This window comes from Prorops nasuta, unplaced genomic scaffold (genome assembly GCF_024137725.1).
Source record: "Prorops nasuta isolate Cenicafe-Biocafe unplaced genomic scaffold, Cenicafe_Pnas_1.2 PNAS00004, whole genome shotgun sequence".
NCBI lineage: Eukaryota > Metazoa > Arthropoda > Insecta > Hymenoptera > Bethylidae > Prorops > Prorops nasuta.
This window is the reverse complement of record NW_027116801.1, coordinates 3126027-3143893: the sequence shown is the minus strand read 5'-3', so window position 1 is coordinate 3143893 and position 17867 is coordinate 3126027. Positions and strand designations below refer to the sequence as shown.

At 35.1% G+C, this 17867-nt stretch overlaps 3 protein-coding genes across 12 annotated transcripts; all 3 read left to right on the top strand.

Annotated features, from left to right (window-relative positions):
• Positions 1-1012: 1012 nt before the first annotated feature.
• Positions 1013-10174, top strand: LOC136772328 (protein starmaker-like). Of its 10 annotated transcripts, none has more exons than XM_066725230.1 (7): positions 1013-1261; positions 1410-1512; positions 5810-7196; positions 7283-7456; positions 7533-7670; positions 7731-9962; positions 10033-10174. In XM_066725230.1, the coding sequence occupies exons 3-6, from the start codon at positions 5823-5825 to the stop codon at positions 7887-7889; spliced, it is 1845 nt and encodes a 614-aa protein (XP_066581327.1). In that variant the 5' UTR covers positions 1013-1261; positions 1410-1512; positions 5810-5822; the 3' UTR covers positions 7890-9962; positions 10033-10174. The 10 variants fall into 10 exon arrangements, with proteins under 10 accessions (XP_066581327.1, XP_066581324.1, XP_066581323.1 ...); XM_066725227.1 differs by having other exon boundaries at positions 1410-4097; XM_066725226.1 differs by having other exon boundaries at positions 1359-1512.
• Positions 4120-5599, top strand: LOC136772329 (phosphatidate cytidylyltransferase, mitochondrial). The gene has a single exon (XM_066725235.1). The coding sequence runs from the start codon at positions 4404-4406 to the stop codon at positions 5511-5513; it is 1110 nt and encodes a 369-aa protein (XP_066581332.1). The 5' UTR covers positions 4120-4403; the 3' UTR covers positions 5514-5599.
• Positions 10173-11978, top strand: LOC136772727 (E3 ubiquitin-protein ligase RNF13-like). The gene is made up of 7 exons (XM_066725854.1): positions 10173-10352; positions 10427-10619; positions 10756-10967; positions 11054-11228; positions 11300-11458; positions 11562-11618; positions 11701-11978. The coding sequence occupies exons 1-7, from the start codon at positions 10173-10175 to the stop codon at positions 11976-11978; spliced, it is 1254 nt and encodes a 417-aa protein (XP_066581951.1).
• Positions 11979-17867: the final 5889 nt, after the last annotated feature.

Below are 17867 nucleotides of genomic sequence, written 5' to 3'. Positions count from 1 at the left end.
AGCTCCTAAAATTTAATGAAAATTTTGTTTTTGATGACAGAATCCGACGTTTTTGCCTTCAACGGATCACCATTGGTGAAAATGGACTTTCAGAGGGGGCTAATTGAGACGGACCGTCATTTGATACGATTTAGATTTAAAACCAATAATGCTGATGATGTTGTGATGTATTCTCGTGGAACGCAAGGCGATTTCATAGCGCTGCAATTGCGGGATAACCGAATGTTGTTGAACATCGATCTTGGTTCTGGTGTCATGACCAGTCTATCAATTGGAAGCCTGTTTAGTGATATTGATATTTTAAAAACTCAAGCATAAATTGGGATATTCTCCATTGTACTGCTCTAGATAAGCTTCTAACGTTTCCAAAATCATCCAATAACATTAAAATCCGTAAAAAGATACACCCACAATTTGCCAAGTAGACTTTCACCCTGTAATATATAAATACGGATTCCTGTTAATGCAAAACAGAACAGTTTATAATATTTTTTTCTCAAGATGCGTTATATTTCAATAAATTGACAAAACTTTTCTGCTGAAAATAATAAAATGACTGATGTTTTAATAAAGTATTTTTTAAACTAATAAAAATATACAGGCGTATTATAAAATTATTTTACAGATTAAATAGAGTTCTTAAGTACCCTGATTAATAAGGTACCTTTTAATTATATGGAACTTTTATTATAGAATCAAATATGACATTCATTGGTTCCACCAGACATAGTATAGTATGTACTACCCAGTACCACCCAGTACTACTATTTTGTAGTTCCCCTTTTGCCCACAGTAGTATAGACAGATTAGAATTAGACAGACAAAAACACCACATTATTATCCATATTGGGACTTTGGGACCGTGCTGCCCTCACGCAGTTATACAGTAAACGGCCGAACTGGTTAGTCTGGTTACACGGATTATACATACTGACTATTTTCGCCACTGGTGGCGCTTATATTCCATTACTTCTCACGTCTTGAGTATTGAGTACGGCCCTTAAGTTTTTAACCAAGCCAAGTAGCTAAAGTAGCCACTATGCTTGAGATGAACTAGTCAACATTTCAAACGCTAAAGTAATGTCCAGTTGTTTTCTATACAATTTTTTAAATATGTTTTATTGTTACACCAAAGAAAAAGACTCTTGGGAATCGTTTTTATAATTAATTCAAAGAAAGTTTTAATCGCATTCCTCAGTACCATCATCATCCACAATTTTTAAGGAAGCTATTCAACTGAATATATAAAAAAGGAGAATTAGTAAGAGCATTTTTATTTAATACTTTATATTATAAATAAAAATTAAGTTGCTCCGTTACTTATATTTTTCAATATTTATTATTTCGATAAATTACAGAAATGGAACTTAGTTCATGATGGCTGTAAAATTGATGAAATAAATTTATAGGTTAACTGACAATGAAGTGTTATATAGGAGTAACTCTCAAGTTTGACTAATTTTAACTGATCTTGAGGAAGGTGATGAAAAACAAGCATTCTTCAAAAACCAGGTGCTACTAACAAAATTATTTATACCTAACTCCATTCATTGAAGAGTGTACTCAAAGAAGCCACAATGATATATGGCATAACAAGTCAAATTAACTACCTTTCTACAGAGTTTTCTAAAGTCAAATATTTACTTTAAAGCTTGAAGATTTGTTATATCTGAAAAAATGTCAATCAATATCATTTTCAACTAAGCATATAAACAGCCTATATGATTTGAGCTCCAAACAAAGTAAAATACACTAATAAATATTCTCTTGCCCTCAAGAAAAGCATTAGGTAAGGCATTACCAAAGAAAACATTGTATTTTTCAAATTTTAAATGAAATTTGTTTATTTTTTTGTTTTTTTTTTCGTTATATTAAAAGTACTTTCATTTTTATAATCATTTCATCAATATTATCTATTTCTATACCTTCTGGATCATCGATTTTAGAAAAACACGTTTAACGGGATTCCTAAAGGACCTTTTAGGCCAAAATTTCTGGACAAGATTATGACATTATTTGAAAACCGATTTTCAACTCATTATTCTATTTTGGTGACGTCGAGAACTGCTGTTTTTGGTAACCCCGTCAGATTTTTAAGAAAACAATAGAAGCAATTTGCAATGTGACATTTTACTAGAAACAGGAACTTGCGACGTTATTCAATTGATATAATGAGTTTGAAATTGATCGTCAAATAATGCCGTAACGCTATCACGCGTTTTGTTCTGTAATGTCGATATAAGGGATCCCGTTAAATCGGTTAATTTCATCCTAAGGTAAAAATTATTAGAAACACATGGGTATGGCATAGCAATGTGCTTCTGAATCAGCAAGCCCTGATAATGCTCTTTTTGACGGTTAAGTCTTGTGTAGGTATTTAAATTGTAATTAATCTTTAACAGGATCCATCATACCAATAACATTACAGAGCAAAACACGTGTCTATGATAGGGTGTTATTTGAAGATTGATGTTAAACTCATTAGACGATTTGGTGACTTCGCTTACTGTTCTTTCTAGTAAAACAGTCATATTTTTCGAAAAAAAAAAAAAACAAAAAAAAGTATTTTTTAAATCCTTTGTTGGTTTTCTTAAAGTATGACTGACTTACCAGAAAGAGCAGCTGTGAACTAAAAGATATTTTCGTACCACGAATCTCAAATTTGAAAAATTATTGAAATCAAACAAAGAAAAATTTTTATGTAACTTGATAAATTTTAATACAATTAAAAAATAATATAAGTTTTCTTCTCAAAATTGGCCCATTTGTTTGTGGCTTCCGTTAGAGCATGAATTTCGAGAAACATGTATAGAAAAATAAATTAAACATATTCTTTTTAATCTAACATTTGCACTACCAAACACAGTCATGGCGAAACGAATGTGCCATAGTAAAATTCAACTCAGTCTTCAAGTAATACCTTGTATCCTTGACCGGCGTTTTTATTCCATAATGTCAATATGAAGGATCCAATATATAGCAATAGCTTGGCTTGTGTGTCCCGTACTATAAAATGGTACTAAGCAAGGCCTTCAGCCAAAAGACAAAGACAAAGCTAAACATTGTTTAAAGATTAAAGTGAGTAAACTTAATCTTAGCCAAGGTAGCGCTAAGATTAAGTCTCGTTTAATGATTACGGGTGCTCGTGTCCGATAGAATTTTTAATCATCGAAAATTATTAGTAACAGAAAAAAATTGACATGAACATTAAAGAAGCTAGCTGATGGATCTATAGGCTACCAAGAGGAAGGTTTTCCGGAGGTTAAATTTCACTCAGAGAATTTTTAATGATATAGGAAATAAATCATGATGAAAATTTCTTTGAATAAGTAATAAAGTTCTTTCAAATTATTATTTTGTACAAGATCTAAATTTTTTGGTTTGAACTTATCACTATTCCAAACACACTTAAACATTTTTTCTAATAATAGATATAAGATTATATTAAATTATATAAGATATGGCCCTTATTAGATGAAAGATAAATCATAAGATGAATATTTGTTTACATTACTTAATGTAAACAATTTTATAAAAACGATAATAATGTTCATTATCAGTAATACACTCTTATATTTTTTATTATAAGTTAAGTGTTTTTTATCAGCAAGTTACTAAAAAAACAATGAGTAGCCACCTACGGATACAGTACATACAGCGTACCAAATTGAACCGTCGATTTTTCAGTTATAGTGCAGTAATAAATAAATAAAAAATACCGAGTGAAGTTTGCTGAAAAGTTGACGAATCAACTTGTAACTTACGCACATTTATGTGTACTAGAAATGAATGGTACAGAATTGAATCAGGCAGTGTAAATAATGGAATTAGTGGGAATTGTGTATGTGAAGAAGCTGACCAACTCCAACACGTGTAGTTTACCGTGTCCGTGAGTGGCTCAATCAGGGTCGTATTCGTAGACGTTCCTTCACTCAACTTGAGATACTCATATTATAGTTTACGTGACATACATACTATACTATAGTGCTTGAGGCTAAGTCGAGTTCGAACGATGCCTGTGAATCGCCCCTTACTTCACATGGACAAGGAAAAGCTGCTTGTAGAGAAAACCCCCTGATTCAATTCTATGTCAATTGGTACGTACATAGTATATAATACATGCAGTTACACTCTCATATTTTATTACAATCGTATATACACTAGCTTAACAAAAGATAAAATAAAGAATTATATCCTACAATTATGGACTCAGGAATCCCAAAATTGGCATTTTGTCGCCCACACGTTGATTGGAGACATTTGGAGAAGAATACTTATACGTACAGAAACGCACTACGCATATCAACATGACATTTGACTGTGAATGTACCAGCCAATACTGGCAATACTGGGATCATTAACTATAGTGATCAATCACGTTCTGTAAAGGTTAAGAAAACAAAATGATGGCAAAAACTGTGGAAGTATCAAATTTACAATGGATTCTCAAAGAATTTCCAAAAAGTATGAAATTTTGTTTTGCATATGGATCAGGTGCATTTTCACAATTAAATCATCAAGGTAAAAAGATGCTAGATCTTATTTTTGTTGTACATAATCCAAATCAATGGCATAATGAAAATTTAGCACGGAATCCTAAGCATTATGCTTGGACATTAAAATTCTTAGGCCATAAAGCTATAAGTCATGTGCAGGAAAATTGGGGTGCTAATATTTATTATAACACACTTATTACAATGCCAAACCAACAAAAAATTAAATATGGAGTAATTTCTGATGCTGCACTAGTAGAAGATCTGTTGGACTGGAATAATTTATATCTAGCAGGACGTTTGCACAAGCCTATAAAAGTATTAGTAGAACCTGAGGAAGATTCACAACTACGCACAGCCTTAGTACAGAATTTACATTCAGCTGTTCATGCTGCACTTCTTTTATTGCCCGAACATTTTACAGAAACTGATTTTTATAAAACAATTACTAGACTCTCTTATAGTGGTGACTTTAGAATGTTATTTGGTGAAAATAAAAATAAGGTGGAAAATATTGTTTTTCCTCAACTGGGACTATTTAGACAGCTATACGGGCCAATTTTAAAACATTTTGAAGGGTATGTAGAGATTCCAAAGTCAGAGCAAGAGGCTATCAGCTGCCATCAGGATACTAGTTCAGCTGCCAAAATTTATCATTTAAACCATTTGCCTAGAAGACCCCAGGTTAAACTTGTAAAAGTATGGTCCCAAGGTCCAAGGCTAAAAGACACAGAAGATTGTTTACGAGCCATTGCAAATGATCCAGAATGTTCAGAAATATTAGAAAGGTGTATAAAAGAAATTGTATGGCAATCTAGTGTAACTCAAAGCTTAAAAGGAATACTGACTGCTGGAGTATTGAAGTCTTTTAAATATAGTGGAGCAAAAATTATGAAGATGGTACAATCTAATCAATTACAGACAGGAAAAATAGAGCAAGATTCGAGTGAAACTAAAAAAATATCTGACCTAGGCAAGAAGATATCAGAAACCAAGAATATTGAAAAACCCAAGGAGTAATAACTACCAGTATTTTGGTCATAATTTGATTATAATATAGGGTATAAAACTAATGTATATTTTTAAATAAACTGGCTACTCATATATTTCTCTACAGGCAGCACTTTTTTGGTTAATACTTCTTTTCCTATAATACAAATAATAGTAACAAAACTACTTACGTATATCTACATATATATACTTTCAATGATAATATATAGATACTTATTTCTTTATTTTTACCACTACTAATGTATGAAACATTCTCTATATATTTATATTTATACCCAAAACTTATGAATTTATTGTAATTTCAGCAAGTAATTAATTATGACAACAATGGACTCCGATTCAGAAAGTCAGGATAGTGATGATGGACGACGCTTTCGTTTTGAGGCGACAAGGAAAGATACGGCACCAACGATGAAAATCGTTACAGAGCATTCTAAATCGAAAAAATCTTATTCAGAGAAAAAAAGTCATCGAGACCGGCAAGTCAAATATGAGAGAGGAAATGACTTGAGAGATAGAAAAACTGATAGGCATAGATCTTCAACGTTTGATGATCGAAATTCGAGCGAGAGGCAAAAGGAGCTTCGGCATTCAAAGTATTCGAGGCACGAATCACGAAGCTCTAAGCGTGATGATAGTAAAGAGGTAAAAGAACATAGAGACACTAAAAATAATGCTATCAGCGAAAAAGAAACTAAAAGGTCGGACTCTTTTGATAGCAAAGATAGATCACGCGACTCTAAACGTTACAAGGATAGATCCAAGCAAGATCATTACAAGCAAAGATCTCAGGAAAAATTTCGTGATAAATCTTTGGACGATAAACATAGAAGTAAAGCTCATGTTCGGTACAAGCATATTTCTAAAAAAGATCATGAAAGGTCTTATGAATTAAGCAAAAGATCAACAGATGAGAAGCTTCGTAATGATAAGACTAGGAAAAGTAACAAGGATTTTTTAAAGAATTTGGAAGACGTTTCTGACTCTGACTTTTCTTCAAACATCAATCAATCCGATAAACAAACGGTCCAAATTGACAGTTTCAATTCGGTAGAGGTGCAAGACTGCAAAGATTTAGACTTATCCGATTTTGACGTTTTATCAGAGACAGACGAAAATTTGTCTGATTCTGTTGATCATAATACTCAAAATACCTCTTTTATCGTTTCGTCAAAGGAGGACAGAATTACAATCAATGAAAAGCTCACGAAATCTAGTAATAATAATTTGAAAGAATTAGAAGAGAATGAAAGTGAACATATTAATTGCAAATTTTCGGCAATAGAAAGCTCTAACCAATGTAGAAATAACGTTATTGGACCGTATTTGCCTTCAGCTTTCGTGAACAAACTAAAACGCGTTAGTTCCCTTGATGGAGAATGTACTTATGAATCAGTCAAAGAGCTGCAGCATAATTCATCAAATGATGAGGATTTTTCTTTTGGTCCTGCGCTACCACCACATTTAAAAAAATCGGCAGAGCCTAAAGTAATAGGACCAGCCTTACCAAATAACGTAGCGACCGATGAACACAACGAAAACGAAGTAGTAAAAGAAATGGAGAATGAAGAATCCGAAAATGATGAATCTATAGGGCCTTTACCAGTGGATCATCCAGCAGCGAGAAGCAGTTACATTCATGAACAATTGGAACACAGAGCCAGAATGATTAAGGAAGGATTTAAGGAACCGGTATAGGAAAATGAAATCTGTTAAAATTATTTTTGCTATGACATTATTATTGTGTCCTATTAATTTTCTTGTCTTTTCTCTGTTAGACTGTTTATGAGGAGAATAAACGTGAAGAATGGATGACAGAATTACCTCCTGCGCAAGCTGTTAACCTTGGTTTGGGTCCGCGAAAATTTAGGACTAGGCCTGGACCAGATATGTCTGACAGATCTTCCTGGACTGATACACCTGCTGATAAAATAAAAAAACAAAAAGAAAGGGTACTTATAATGTTACAGCTTTCATTTATTTTTATATAAATTTTTTCTTTTAATCTAAAATCATAATATTTTCCAGGCTGAGAAAAGATTTCTGCAGAAAGAGGAATCCACCAATCATTCTAAAAAAAGACATAAGGAAGAATCAAATAAACACCGAAAACGAGAAAAATCTTTGCTAGAAATGCATCAGGAAGCACTTCATAAAAAGAAAAGAGTAAGTAATTTTAAAATCTATATTCAATAAATTTTACTCTAATCTAATTCTTAATTTTAGAAAAAAGAGGAAGAAGAAGGTTCTATTGGTAAACCAATTAGGAGGCCATTCGATCGTGATATAGATCTGCAATCGAACATATTTGATAAAGCTCAAAAAAGTAAAATATTGAAAAAAGCACAAATGCTCGATGATAGATTTGCTCGCGGAGGAATATAAAAATGAAACCTCCGAATCAGGTCATAGAAACTCATTGATATACAGTAAGGTTTACATTTTACTGATAACATTATAGGACACAATATTGTAGAGGGGTGCCTTGGATTGTAGAAGTCCTGTTATCACTACTGTGTAAAAATTTTTCATAAAACATTACCAATTTTATGACTACAAGCTTGCTACTTTTTTGAAAATCTTTATTCGCCTAAGATCTTATGTATATAATATGCATTTCTTTTAAACATGTATTTCTATTTCTTTGCAGTGGTGTAAAAGCAAAACTTTATATTTAATCATCTAAAGTTTTGTTGTGTTTTGAGTATATTCAAGCTCCAAAAAGCAGGTTTTATTTAGAAAATAAACTTTTACTGTTAATTTATATGATATTATTGTACACGCATACTGTAAAGATTATTCAATTATGAATCAGCCACAACTTATTATTTAATTAATTGTTAAATGGCTGTATTAGAAATAACTATGAAAATCAAGAGCGTTCGCAGGATATTTTCTGGAGGGTGGCAAAAGTTTATTTCATATAGTCTTATGAATTCATATCCATTATATTTCAAAATTCCAAGGGAGTGCAAGTGTACTGGCTAGCACCCCCCACCCCCTATGGACACCCCTGATCGAAAGTAATTTGTACAGATTATTTTGTACACATATACTCGAATGTTCAAGATGTACATAAATTTGTTTACACTATGTATTATATAAATAAAAAACTAAAAGATAAAGATAAAATATTAGAGCTTGAATTACATTATAATAATTAACGCATACCTTTATAAACATTTTACGGTACAAAACATCGAGAGAATCAAATTTGGCGCCATGAAAAAATGACGTCTATTCTCTTGCTGAACGCCCCGCCGGGTCTCTCGGGCCGGTAGTATCTGTATACCATACATACATACATAACGTATACATATTGTACATTTCTCAATTCAATTTCCGTCATATAAAGGTGTAAAACGGGTAAAACGTAACTTGTACAACTTGAGTTAATCAGGTTCATTAAATGATTCAACAACTTTGTCATAAAATATAACAACGGGTAATTCGTAATCGGGTGAAAGGTGGGAAAGCATTTTGAAGATTTGGAGCTTGATCGTTATGATAAGTAGTGACAGACGTGTAATCAGACTAAATAAGTATCGACATTGTAATAGAAATTATGACCTTCTAAATGCATTATGCTTGCGAAATGCGATGTGATCAGTAAGAAAACAAAATCGGAAAACTACGTTAATCTTTGTAAGTCGATGAAAAATTGTTATTCCGCACTTGAGGCTGAGAAAGCAAGAGAAATGACATTGCTATCGTAGGTGATCTTAATTCATAACCTCAAAACTCTTTGACGTAAAGACTGGTAGAGACATCGTATATAAATATATATAACATCTTTCTAGTGAATTGTGCTCTTTGTCACAATGTGTATTTCATTTTAGTTATTTTATTGCACAACGCAATCAAGTATACTACTATATCTATATGATACAGAGTGACTAAACATCGTGTGTATATGCATACGAGAGAAGAAAAAGTTTCTCTGCGCGTAATACATTTGATCATTTATTTATACTCTTTTATCAAAATGACCTACATTGAATGGAGCTTTGCCGTCCAAATTCTATGTGAAAGCCATTTAAAGTAAATGACAGAAAGTCACTTGAATTTGTGTATATTGCTGAAAAATCAAATTATATATTAGTATTTTATGCTAGTAAATGTTATACATGAGACTGTTATCATTGTTTAAATACAGGAAGACCTAGTTATCAGACTGCTAATGCCTGATACTATAAAGGTTTTCCACTTCTTGAGTGTAATATTTTACCTGTGGGATATTAGAAGAGTTCTTATACTTGTTTAACAAACTATATATACTGGTTAAATATTCAGCATCTAGCAAACTGTCAAAACCAACTGTCGGCTTCTGGTATTGTCAGAAATGTCAAAAAATTTCAGGGACTTGTTAAGAAGGACAGGATCAAGATTTTAATACTTAAGAGTACCAGTATATCTACTCTTAAATTTTAAATTCTTCTTGAATAGAAAATAAAAAAGGTAGTTTATTTTATAGAGAAATAAGTTGCATTTGTCACTGTTTAATTTCTTTAACCAATAACTTTTGTAGAGAAAACATTTCTCATTGATGCAATATCAATGGTGCTTTAAATAATACCTACAAGGTATATGTATGATGATTCATTTAAAACAATTCCTTATGGAATATTAAGGTTAAATCAAGAGGAGGACATTTTCATTTAATAAAAAATGTGGCAGTGTTGTTTAAACCATCAAGCCCAAGTATGGCTTATGTTCTTAGCTTTCCTCATTTTACATTGCCAAGCTGATATTTTGGTATTCTCTGCATCTGCAAGGCAACAAATAGAAGAAGAGTTTAGAGATATGCCAGCTAGATTCGGTGGTCTAATCCCAACTGAAGGGATAAAGGTATGAAAACTTCTTATTCTTTAGCCATTCATTACATCAGCACCAAAATAATATAAATTTATAATTGCTATTAGGGCATGGTTGTATATGCTGATCCTCCAACGGCATGCCAGCCAATACAGCCCCCACCTAATGATACAAATCACAATGGAAACTGGATAGCTTTGATAGCTCGTTTTGACTGCAGTTTTGAAATAAAAGTGAGAATGGCACAGCAAGCTGGTTTTGATGTTGCAATTGTGCATAATGTAAACAGTAATAAGCTAGGTAAGTGTTAATAATTGTCTTAAGATAATATTTTTGTATCGTTTTTATCATATTGAGAGAGATTAGCCCAGAAGATAATATCTGAAGACCTTGCAGATTATAGTATAAAATAATATAAGCAATAATATTTTTTCAGAGCCAATGTTTGCAAATGTCTCATTAGGTATAGAGATACCATCTGTATTTGTTAGTGAAATTACTGGATTAATTATAAAAGAAAATTATCTGTACAATCGTTTATATTTTGTATTAATCAATGATGATTTACCATTCAACATTAATACACACTTGCTCTTGCCATTTGCTATTGTTGTTGTTATATGTTTCCTGGTTATGGTTATTTTCATGGTATGTAAATATCATCTATTTCTTTTGCTACTTTAATAGTTGTATTCTTTCTATTGTTTGTTAAAACACTCTTTGATTGTCTTAAGATTGTACGATGCATTAAAGACAGAAGAAGACAATGCAGACACAGATTACCCAATTCAAGTTTAAAAAAGATTCCAACTCACAAATATACTAGGGGAGACCCTTATGAGACATGCGCTATCTGCTTAGAAGACTATATTGAGGGTGAAAAATTAAGGGTCCTACCTTGTGCGCACGGTAAGCCTTAAATTAATCTGCTCCTCCATTATACACAAACATATTATCATAACTCTTATATTATTTTATAGCCTATCATACAAAATGTATTGATCCTTGGTTAACTAAGAACCGTCGTGTCTGTCCAGTGTGCAAGCGCAAGGTTTTTGCAGCAAACGAGCAAGTTGTTACAGATGAGAGTGATTCTGATCAGGAAATCACAAGACGTTTGCTTCCATATGACCCAAGGGGTTAGTATTTATTTGCACAAATAATTTTATTGTACACAACTGTCAAAGCTATGCCTAGATCTTTATGATATATGTAAATAAATATATATATACTTTATTATAGACGAAAGTGATGAAGAGCCGAATGTTGACACACCTTTAATTCGTGGTGGTCACAGAGGTTTGTTTGTTTTTAATGTTTCTTTTCCACTATAGGCGTTAAACTATTAGTTTTTGAACTAAGAGCTTGGTATTTTTTAAAGGAACGCAAGGTGGAACTTTCACACGCCAAAGACAGAATCCTTTAAATACAAATAATCATGAAAATCAAGATGATCCTGGGAGAAGCGCTTTGGCGACTCTTATAGACTGGCAACAGCAAAGACATAATAGTGATAGCTCTAGTATCGATTCAGATTCCGAACAATTTTTAATCGCATCTGACGAAGCTGATCGTATGAGCATTGAGCAACCGTCAAATGATATGATTTTCGTGGTTTCCGATACACACAGCATTAACGGTAAAGATGAAGTTGTATAATTTTCTTATACGTAAATGTGAGAAAACTATACGAGTACAGTACCATTTTCTGCAGTATAAAGCTGTATCTATTAAAAGCGAATATTAAGCTGAAAAACTTGTTAATCACTTTATATGCAGAAAAATTAACATTTCTAGCTTTATAAAGCTGGAACACTCCTTGGACTTTATGCTGTCTAGGACCTAAATACTACTTGAATAAAAATTTTCGATATTTTTTATTTTCATCCTAGGGAAGAGAGTACCTGTAGTTGTTGTTACAATTGATTAGAACCTGGTAGTTTCATTAACATTAGTGTCAAATCCTCTAAAATTTAATCGATCGCTAATACATCTTTCCTCAGGCGGACGGTTCTGATGACCTTGCAAGGTTCTTGCGGGATTTGGGACGAGAGACGCGTAGGAAAGTGATAATTCGTCATAAGCGGACTTTTAGGATCGAAAAAGAACGATATAAATATGGGACAGGAAGCAATGTCTTTATGGTACATCATATATTAGACTTAATGGATAATGGCTATAAACATTTAATTTTTTTACAGACATGCTTTTTAAGACAAAACAGCCACTATATGTTTATATCATCAGTCATTTACATTATATTATACATATATTACTAAACGGTAATAGTATTATTGTTTACAATATTGCAATAGCCTATATATAACATCATATTTGCGTATAATTTTATTTTTATTAAAAGTAAAATTTTGATAGGAAAAAGAATGAAAACTAACAAACTAAAAGAGAAAATAATTTTCAATTGGTGCATATTACTAGGTAGAAATTGGATTGGATGTTTCTGATACTAATGTTATTTAAGGTTCGATTAAATGCATCTCTCAGTTACTTTAATAACTTGTAATTAATTAATTTTGTTAAAAGCAAGTGACGAACACTGGTGATATTTAAGGATGACGAACGTAACTTGTTGGGGCTATACCTGCGATATCAGTCTGTAAATATTATTTTGTTAGTATAAAAAGTGAAAAGCCAAAAACATAAAGTTTCCTTTTAATGCAGGACATAAGATGATAATTAGCAACATCAAGTTGCACGATGTACGCATTCAAATGTAAACATTACTTTAATCATGTTAAATTTATAGATGTAAGTTTCTTACAAGATAATTGTTAAAAGTTTAAAGGATATATCGCACTATTCAACTGTAAGGTTTTGTAATAATGATGGACGATAGAATGGACTGTACATTGAACAATAAACTAATTAAAATTGCGATCAATTTTAAATATAAACTATTAATTTCGTATTCTTACTATTAAATTGTACTAAACAAATACTTCTTTCAATGACAAGGTTCTATATAGTATATACATACATATATATCATTAATAAATTCAATGAATTTGCCAGAGTTTTTCAATGTATCTTTCACGGAACGATGAAAAGTACATTAAAAAGCAGCCTATTTTATACGTTTATTATTACGTTAATGTCGAAAGAATTATGTAGGGAAGCAAGAATGTGGGAGATGTATAAAGCAGTCAGTGTACATATTTGATATGAGCGACTTTGTTATTTGATGTATTACAATTTAACTCTTATAACGATCATTTCCATGGAAAATATATTCGCGTACGTTATCATCCAGCTAGCACGAAGAATTTTTTTAGAATAGCTTTGAAGTTGGGTTCTGTGACAGTAAAAACGAATTCTTTCTTAAACTCTTTAAGAATTTTAAAACATAGGACTTCCAACAAGAACTCACTTTTATTGTCACAGAATGGAGCCCAAAAAGAATTCATCGTGCTACCTGGAATATCTTATTGTTTAACAATGCTTGTAGCAATGAAGGAAGAACATGTATTTAATTTTTTATTTTTCCTGATAGGATTCTGATAACCCTACAATGTATATAATGTTTAATAATAATAGTTTTAATATTCATGCCAATATTATTTCCAGTAAAAAATATATTGTACAATAAACTATGATATAATACTGTATTAGAATAAAAAGAAAAGCATTTAACATTAATTATTTTACATCCTGTCTATGACAGACTCGAAAGTACATATGTTACTGTAGAAGAGGATAAAAGCAGGGGCGAAAGTTGGATCGCATATCAGGGATGTACGTTAAGCGAGAAAAGGACATTATTATCGAAGAAAGTGAGATGAGATGAAAGTTTGGGGCACGTGGGTAGGTATAGGTGGGAAAAACTGTACTAGGGAAAAGCTCCCCTAGGCAAATGGTCCCCGTTGATGCACCGAGTGGCCGCACGTGACGGTACAATGCCGCTCCAGCTCGAGCTTCTTGCTTGGCACACAAACAGAGCTACTCACATTGCTACTACGGTATATATATATATGGCTCTCAGTGTGCGAAATTGGTGGTGGGAGAGAGTGAGCGAAAGGGTGGGGGGAAGTAGATGAGGCTAACCGTATACCGTATGTATAGCGTCTTTACTACTATGTATCAAGTGCACGTGCACTCGATCGTCCCGACCGGTCCATCCTCTTCACCTTTGCTATCGCAGCACAGCCCCAATTTGACGTTTCATCCCTTCCGGTTATTTCTTACCTATCCCCAAAACTAGCTACTAAATCAAGCTAGGTCCACACTGTCAGAGCCATCTGTATCATACTAAAACACTCTTCTTATAGTTCTTCCTATATACTATATATACATACATTGTGATTCCGAGATATTTTCCATTCTCAAATCCACTACTATTCTTTCGATCGACAAAGAATACGTCAAGCTCAGCCACACGACTCTCACGACTATTATTGCAATAGTTGGAGTACAACAAAATTGTGAAAATAATATTAAAAAGCGAGCCAAATATATAGGATAATAGAGCTATTCAGCCGATGCTATATTAGAATAATTTGTTAATTTAATTAGTTATAAAATATCAGATTTTCATTATACAGGCGTTGCGCTCGAAATAACATCGATGTTTATCGATTGTTTTCCAAGGTGCATTACGTAACGAAACGTGCTCAATGCGCGGTCTGTGCATATACATATATATATATATATATATATACGTTTATATATGCCGTGCGCTTGCAGTTGTGTCGTATTAGTCGTTATAATCCTATTGGTGAAATAATTTGGAATTGATGAGCGAGATATGCTAAGAACGAGCTGACAATTTAATAAATGGTTACAAGGACTACTTGTACCGGTGAGGTGAGGTGAGGTGCCAAGTATCAGCGAGAAAGGCTGGTCATCGACTTGCGAACCCGTTACTGCCACTGCAGCTAGTGGCGAATTATCGATTTGGGAAAATTTCCCTTCGGTACGCTCATGCGCAGCCCATTTCCATTCGGAGAAAATACACACCGAACGAGCACGCATCCTTGTTCTCGATAGGACGCGGTGTCCTTGCTTATATATATACACACAAATACACACATATATATATATACGTTTATACAGTTATTTGGTACAAAATCCGTTTAACGAATAAACCAGGGAGGATTATAAGCGACTATATATTTCCTTTCCAAAAATTATCAAACCAATCGCACAAGACGAATGATAACAGTAAAACATCAATGAAATTATTATTTTTTTTAAATACATAACCTTATCTCTACTTTATTGCATTTGTTTAATTTTTTTTTAAATCTTTGTCTCGAAGAGTGAATTTTCATCTTTGTCCGGAACGATATTTTCGCATGCGACATGTAGACATGTTGAATGAAGAGAAATTGGTTCCCTGCGGCGATACAGAGATAACCGTAGTGGGGTGGTTGGAGGGGGGAGGGGGGAGGTGTACTGCTCCGATTATTGCGCGTTCGAGTTCGGAGACGAATCCCGAGCGATTCTGCAGTCTCTCAGCTGGTGCTCTCGCACCTAGCGATATCGCATACAGAGCAAAGCAGCTGTTCGTAACTCGAGTACCAACGTACCGAGTAGTACGCATGAGCGAACGCTGTATCCTACTGTCCCGTATTCTCTTTTTCTATTCTCTCTTATCGCTCTCCTTCCTCGTATTCACGCTCGTAGGCGTCGAGTTTTGATTAAACAGCATCAGATACATCCCTATGAGCCATGCGGCACTCTCACCAATACCGTGCAAACTTTTCTATATTTATCGAAACTTATTATTTATCGAATCTGAAAAACGAGATATACGCAGGGGAGAAGTTGTCTTTCGAACGTTTGTGCATACGTATATATATACATACAGAATTTTGGTTACGACTGGTAGAATAAACAAGCGGTTGAAATTGAAACCAACTCGACGACGTCAGGGTACTTGGCCATTGATCGAGCTCAGTCTCGAGGATCATCTTGCGACACGGTCCTCCCTGTCTCTCGAATACGTCGATAAATTTGGGTCGTTTTAATCACCGACCTGAACTACTGCGATGGATTTCTGTCATTTGGCTCTTCCGTCTGGTCTTTGTGGTTGACCCAGCAGCAGCGGAGCAGCAGCGCCAGTAGCGCCAGTAGCGCCACGATGGGTCATGGGGGCAATGAGGATGACGAGATGGTGGGGTGAAGGGAGACGAGAGACAGGAGTGACAAGGTAGGGAGATTCGAAGGAAGCGTATATGGATAGGCAGTAGTATAAGCGTATATATGCCGTACATGGGAGAGTGAGCTGCGCAGTATTGGGGAAAGTGGACTGCATAGTGGTCTCGTGAGAGGCAAGGGGATGCTGGGTGGCGGCGTCGAGTTGCCCGGGCGGGGAAGCTGGAAAACAAAGATGGCGAACATCGCAGTAAAATCACCGCTGATACGGCACGTACGCTGCATATGCCATTCTCGCTATACGTCCGATCCCACACGAGTCGTTCTACTTCCAATTCGAGAATCCCCTCGCGTTGCGCGCGAGGCGCGCTTAGCAATTATATAGGTGGCGCAAAAAGAAATTTGCGCCGACAATTATATCGACGGAGAGAGAGAGCAATATATATATATATATATACACACAAAAAGATAAAGAGCGAGAGAGGAGACTTGCGTAGAAGATTAGCAAAGCCTAAGAACGTAAAAGGGGGAGAGAGATTGCGGGAAAGATAAAAGAAGATAAAAGTATGAGCGTTGCTCGTGGAAAGAGGAGGACCGACGCGATGCGTGCGAGCGCGGCGGTGCGCGCGCAGCTCGGACAGCGGCTCGCTTCAGCTCGCAGCGAGGTTAGCGCGCGCATGCGCGCCTCTTCCCCCACTCTCACTCCCGATGTCGCGGAGGAGTCAGCGCGACGCGACTAGAGGGAGCAAAGGCGCTCCCCAAGTTTTCGAGTCCCTCTTCGCGAGGGACTTTCGACAGTTTCGGCAGGTCCGTTCGACGATTGTGCGGAAGTGCTCGCTGCGGTGAACGCGTCACGGGATTCAGGCTGGCCGCGCAAACCTACGGGAGTGTGGTATCGCGTCCCTCGTAAGATTTTCGGAAATTTTCGCGTGGGCACGAGGCTACCCCGGAACCCGGGAGGTTAGTACATGCGTTGGTAGCACACGATTGGCGCTCTTACGCGTCTTTGCTCAGCGGAGGTTCCGCAGAGACGTGCGGAGCGACCGATATATCGAAAGCGGGATAGGAATAGGGAGAGAGGGAGAGAGGGAGAGAGGAGGAGGAGGAGCGCCGTCCCTCGTCGAGAAAAGTGGATTCGCCGTGTGGCTGTCTATCCGCGAGCAACCTCCCCCCTCCCTTCCTCCTCCACTTACCCCATTTACTCCTTTCGTGCATTCCTGCTGCGTGCTGGACACGAGCGTGTGCGTGACGAAACTGGATACTCGGGAGGGAGGAGAAACGAAGAATATTCTCAATCCCTCTCTCTCTCTCTTTATAATTCCATCTTTCACTCGATCTCTCTCTCTCTCTCTCTCTCTCTCTCTCTCTCTCTCTTCATCTCTACAATCTCTACCCTTTTATCCCTCGTTTCTCCCTGCAGTGACCCGTAACTCG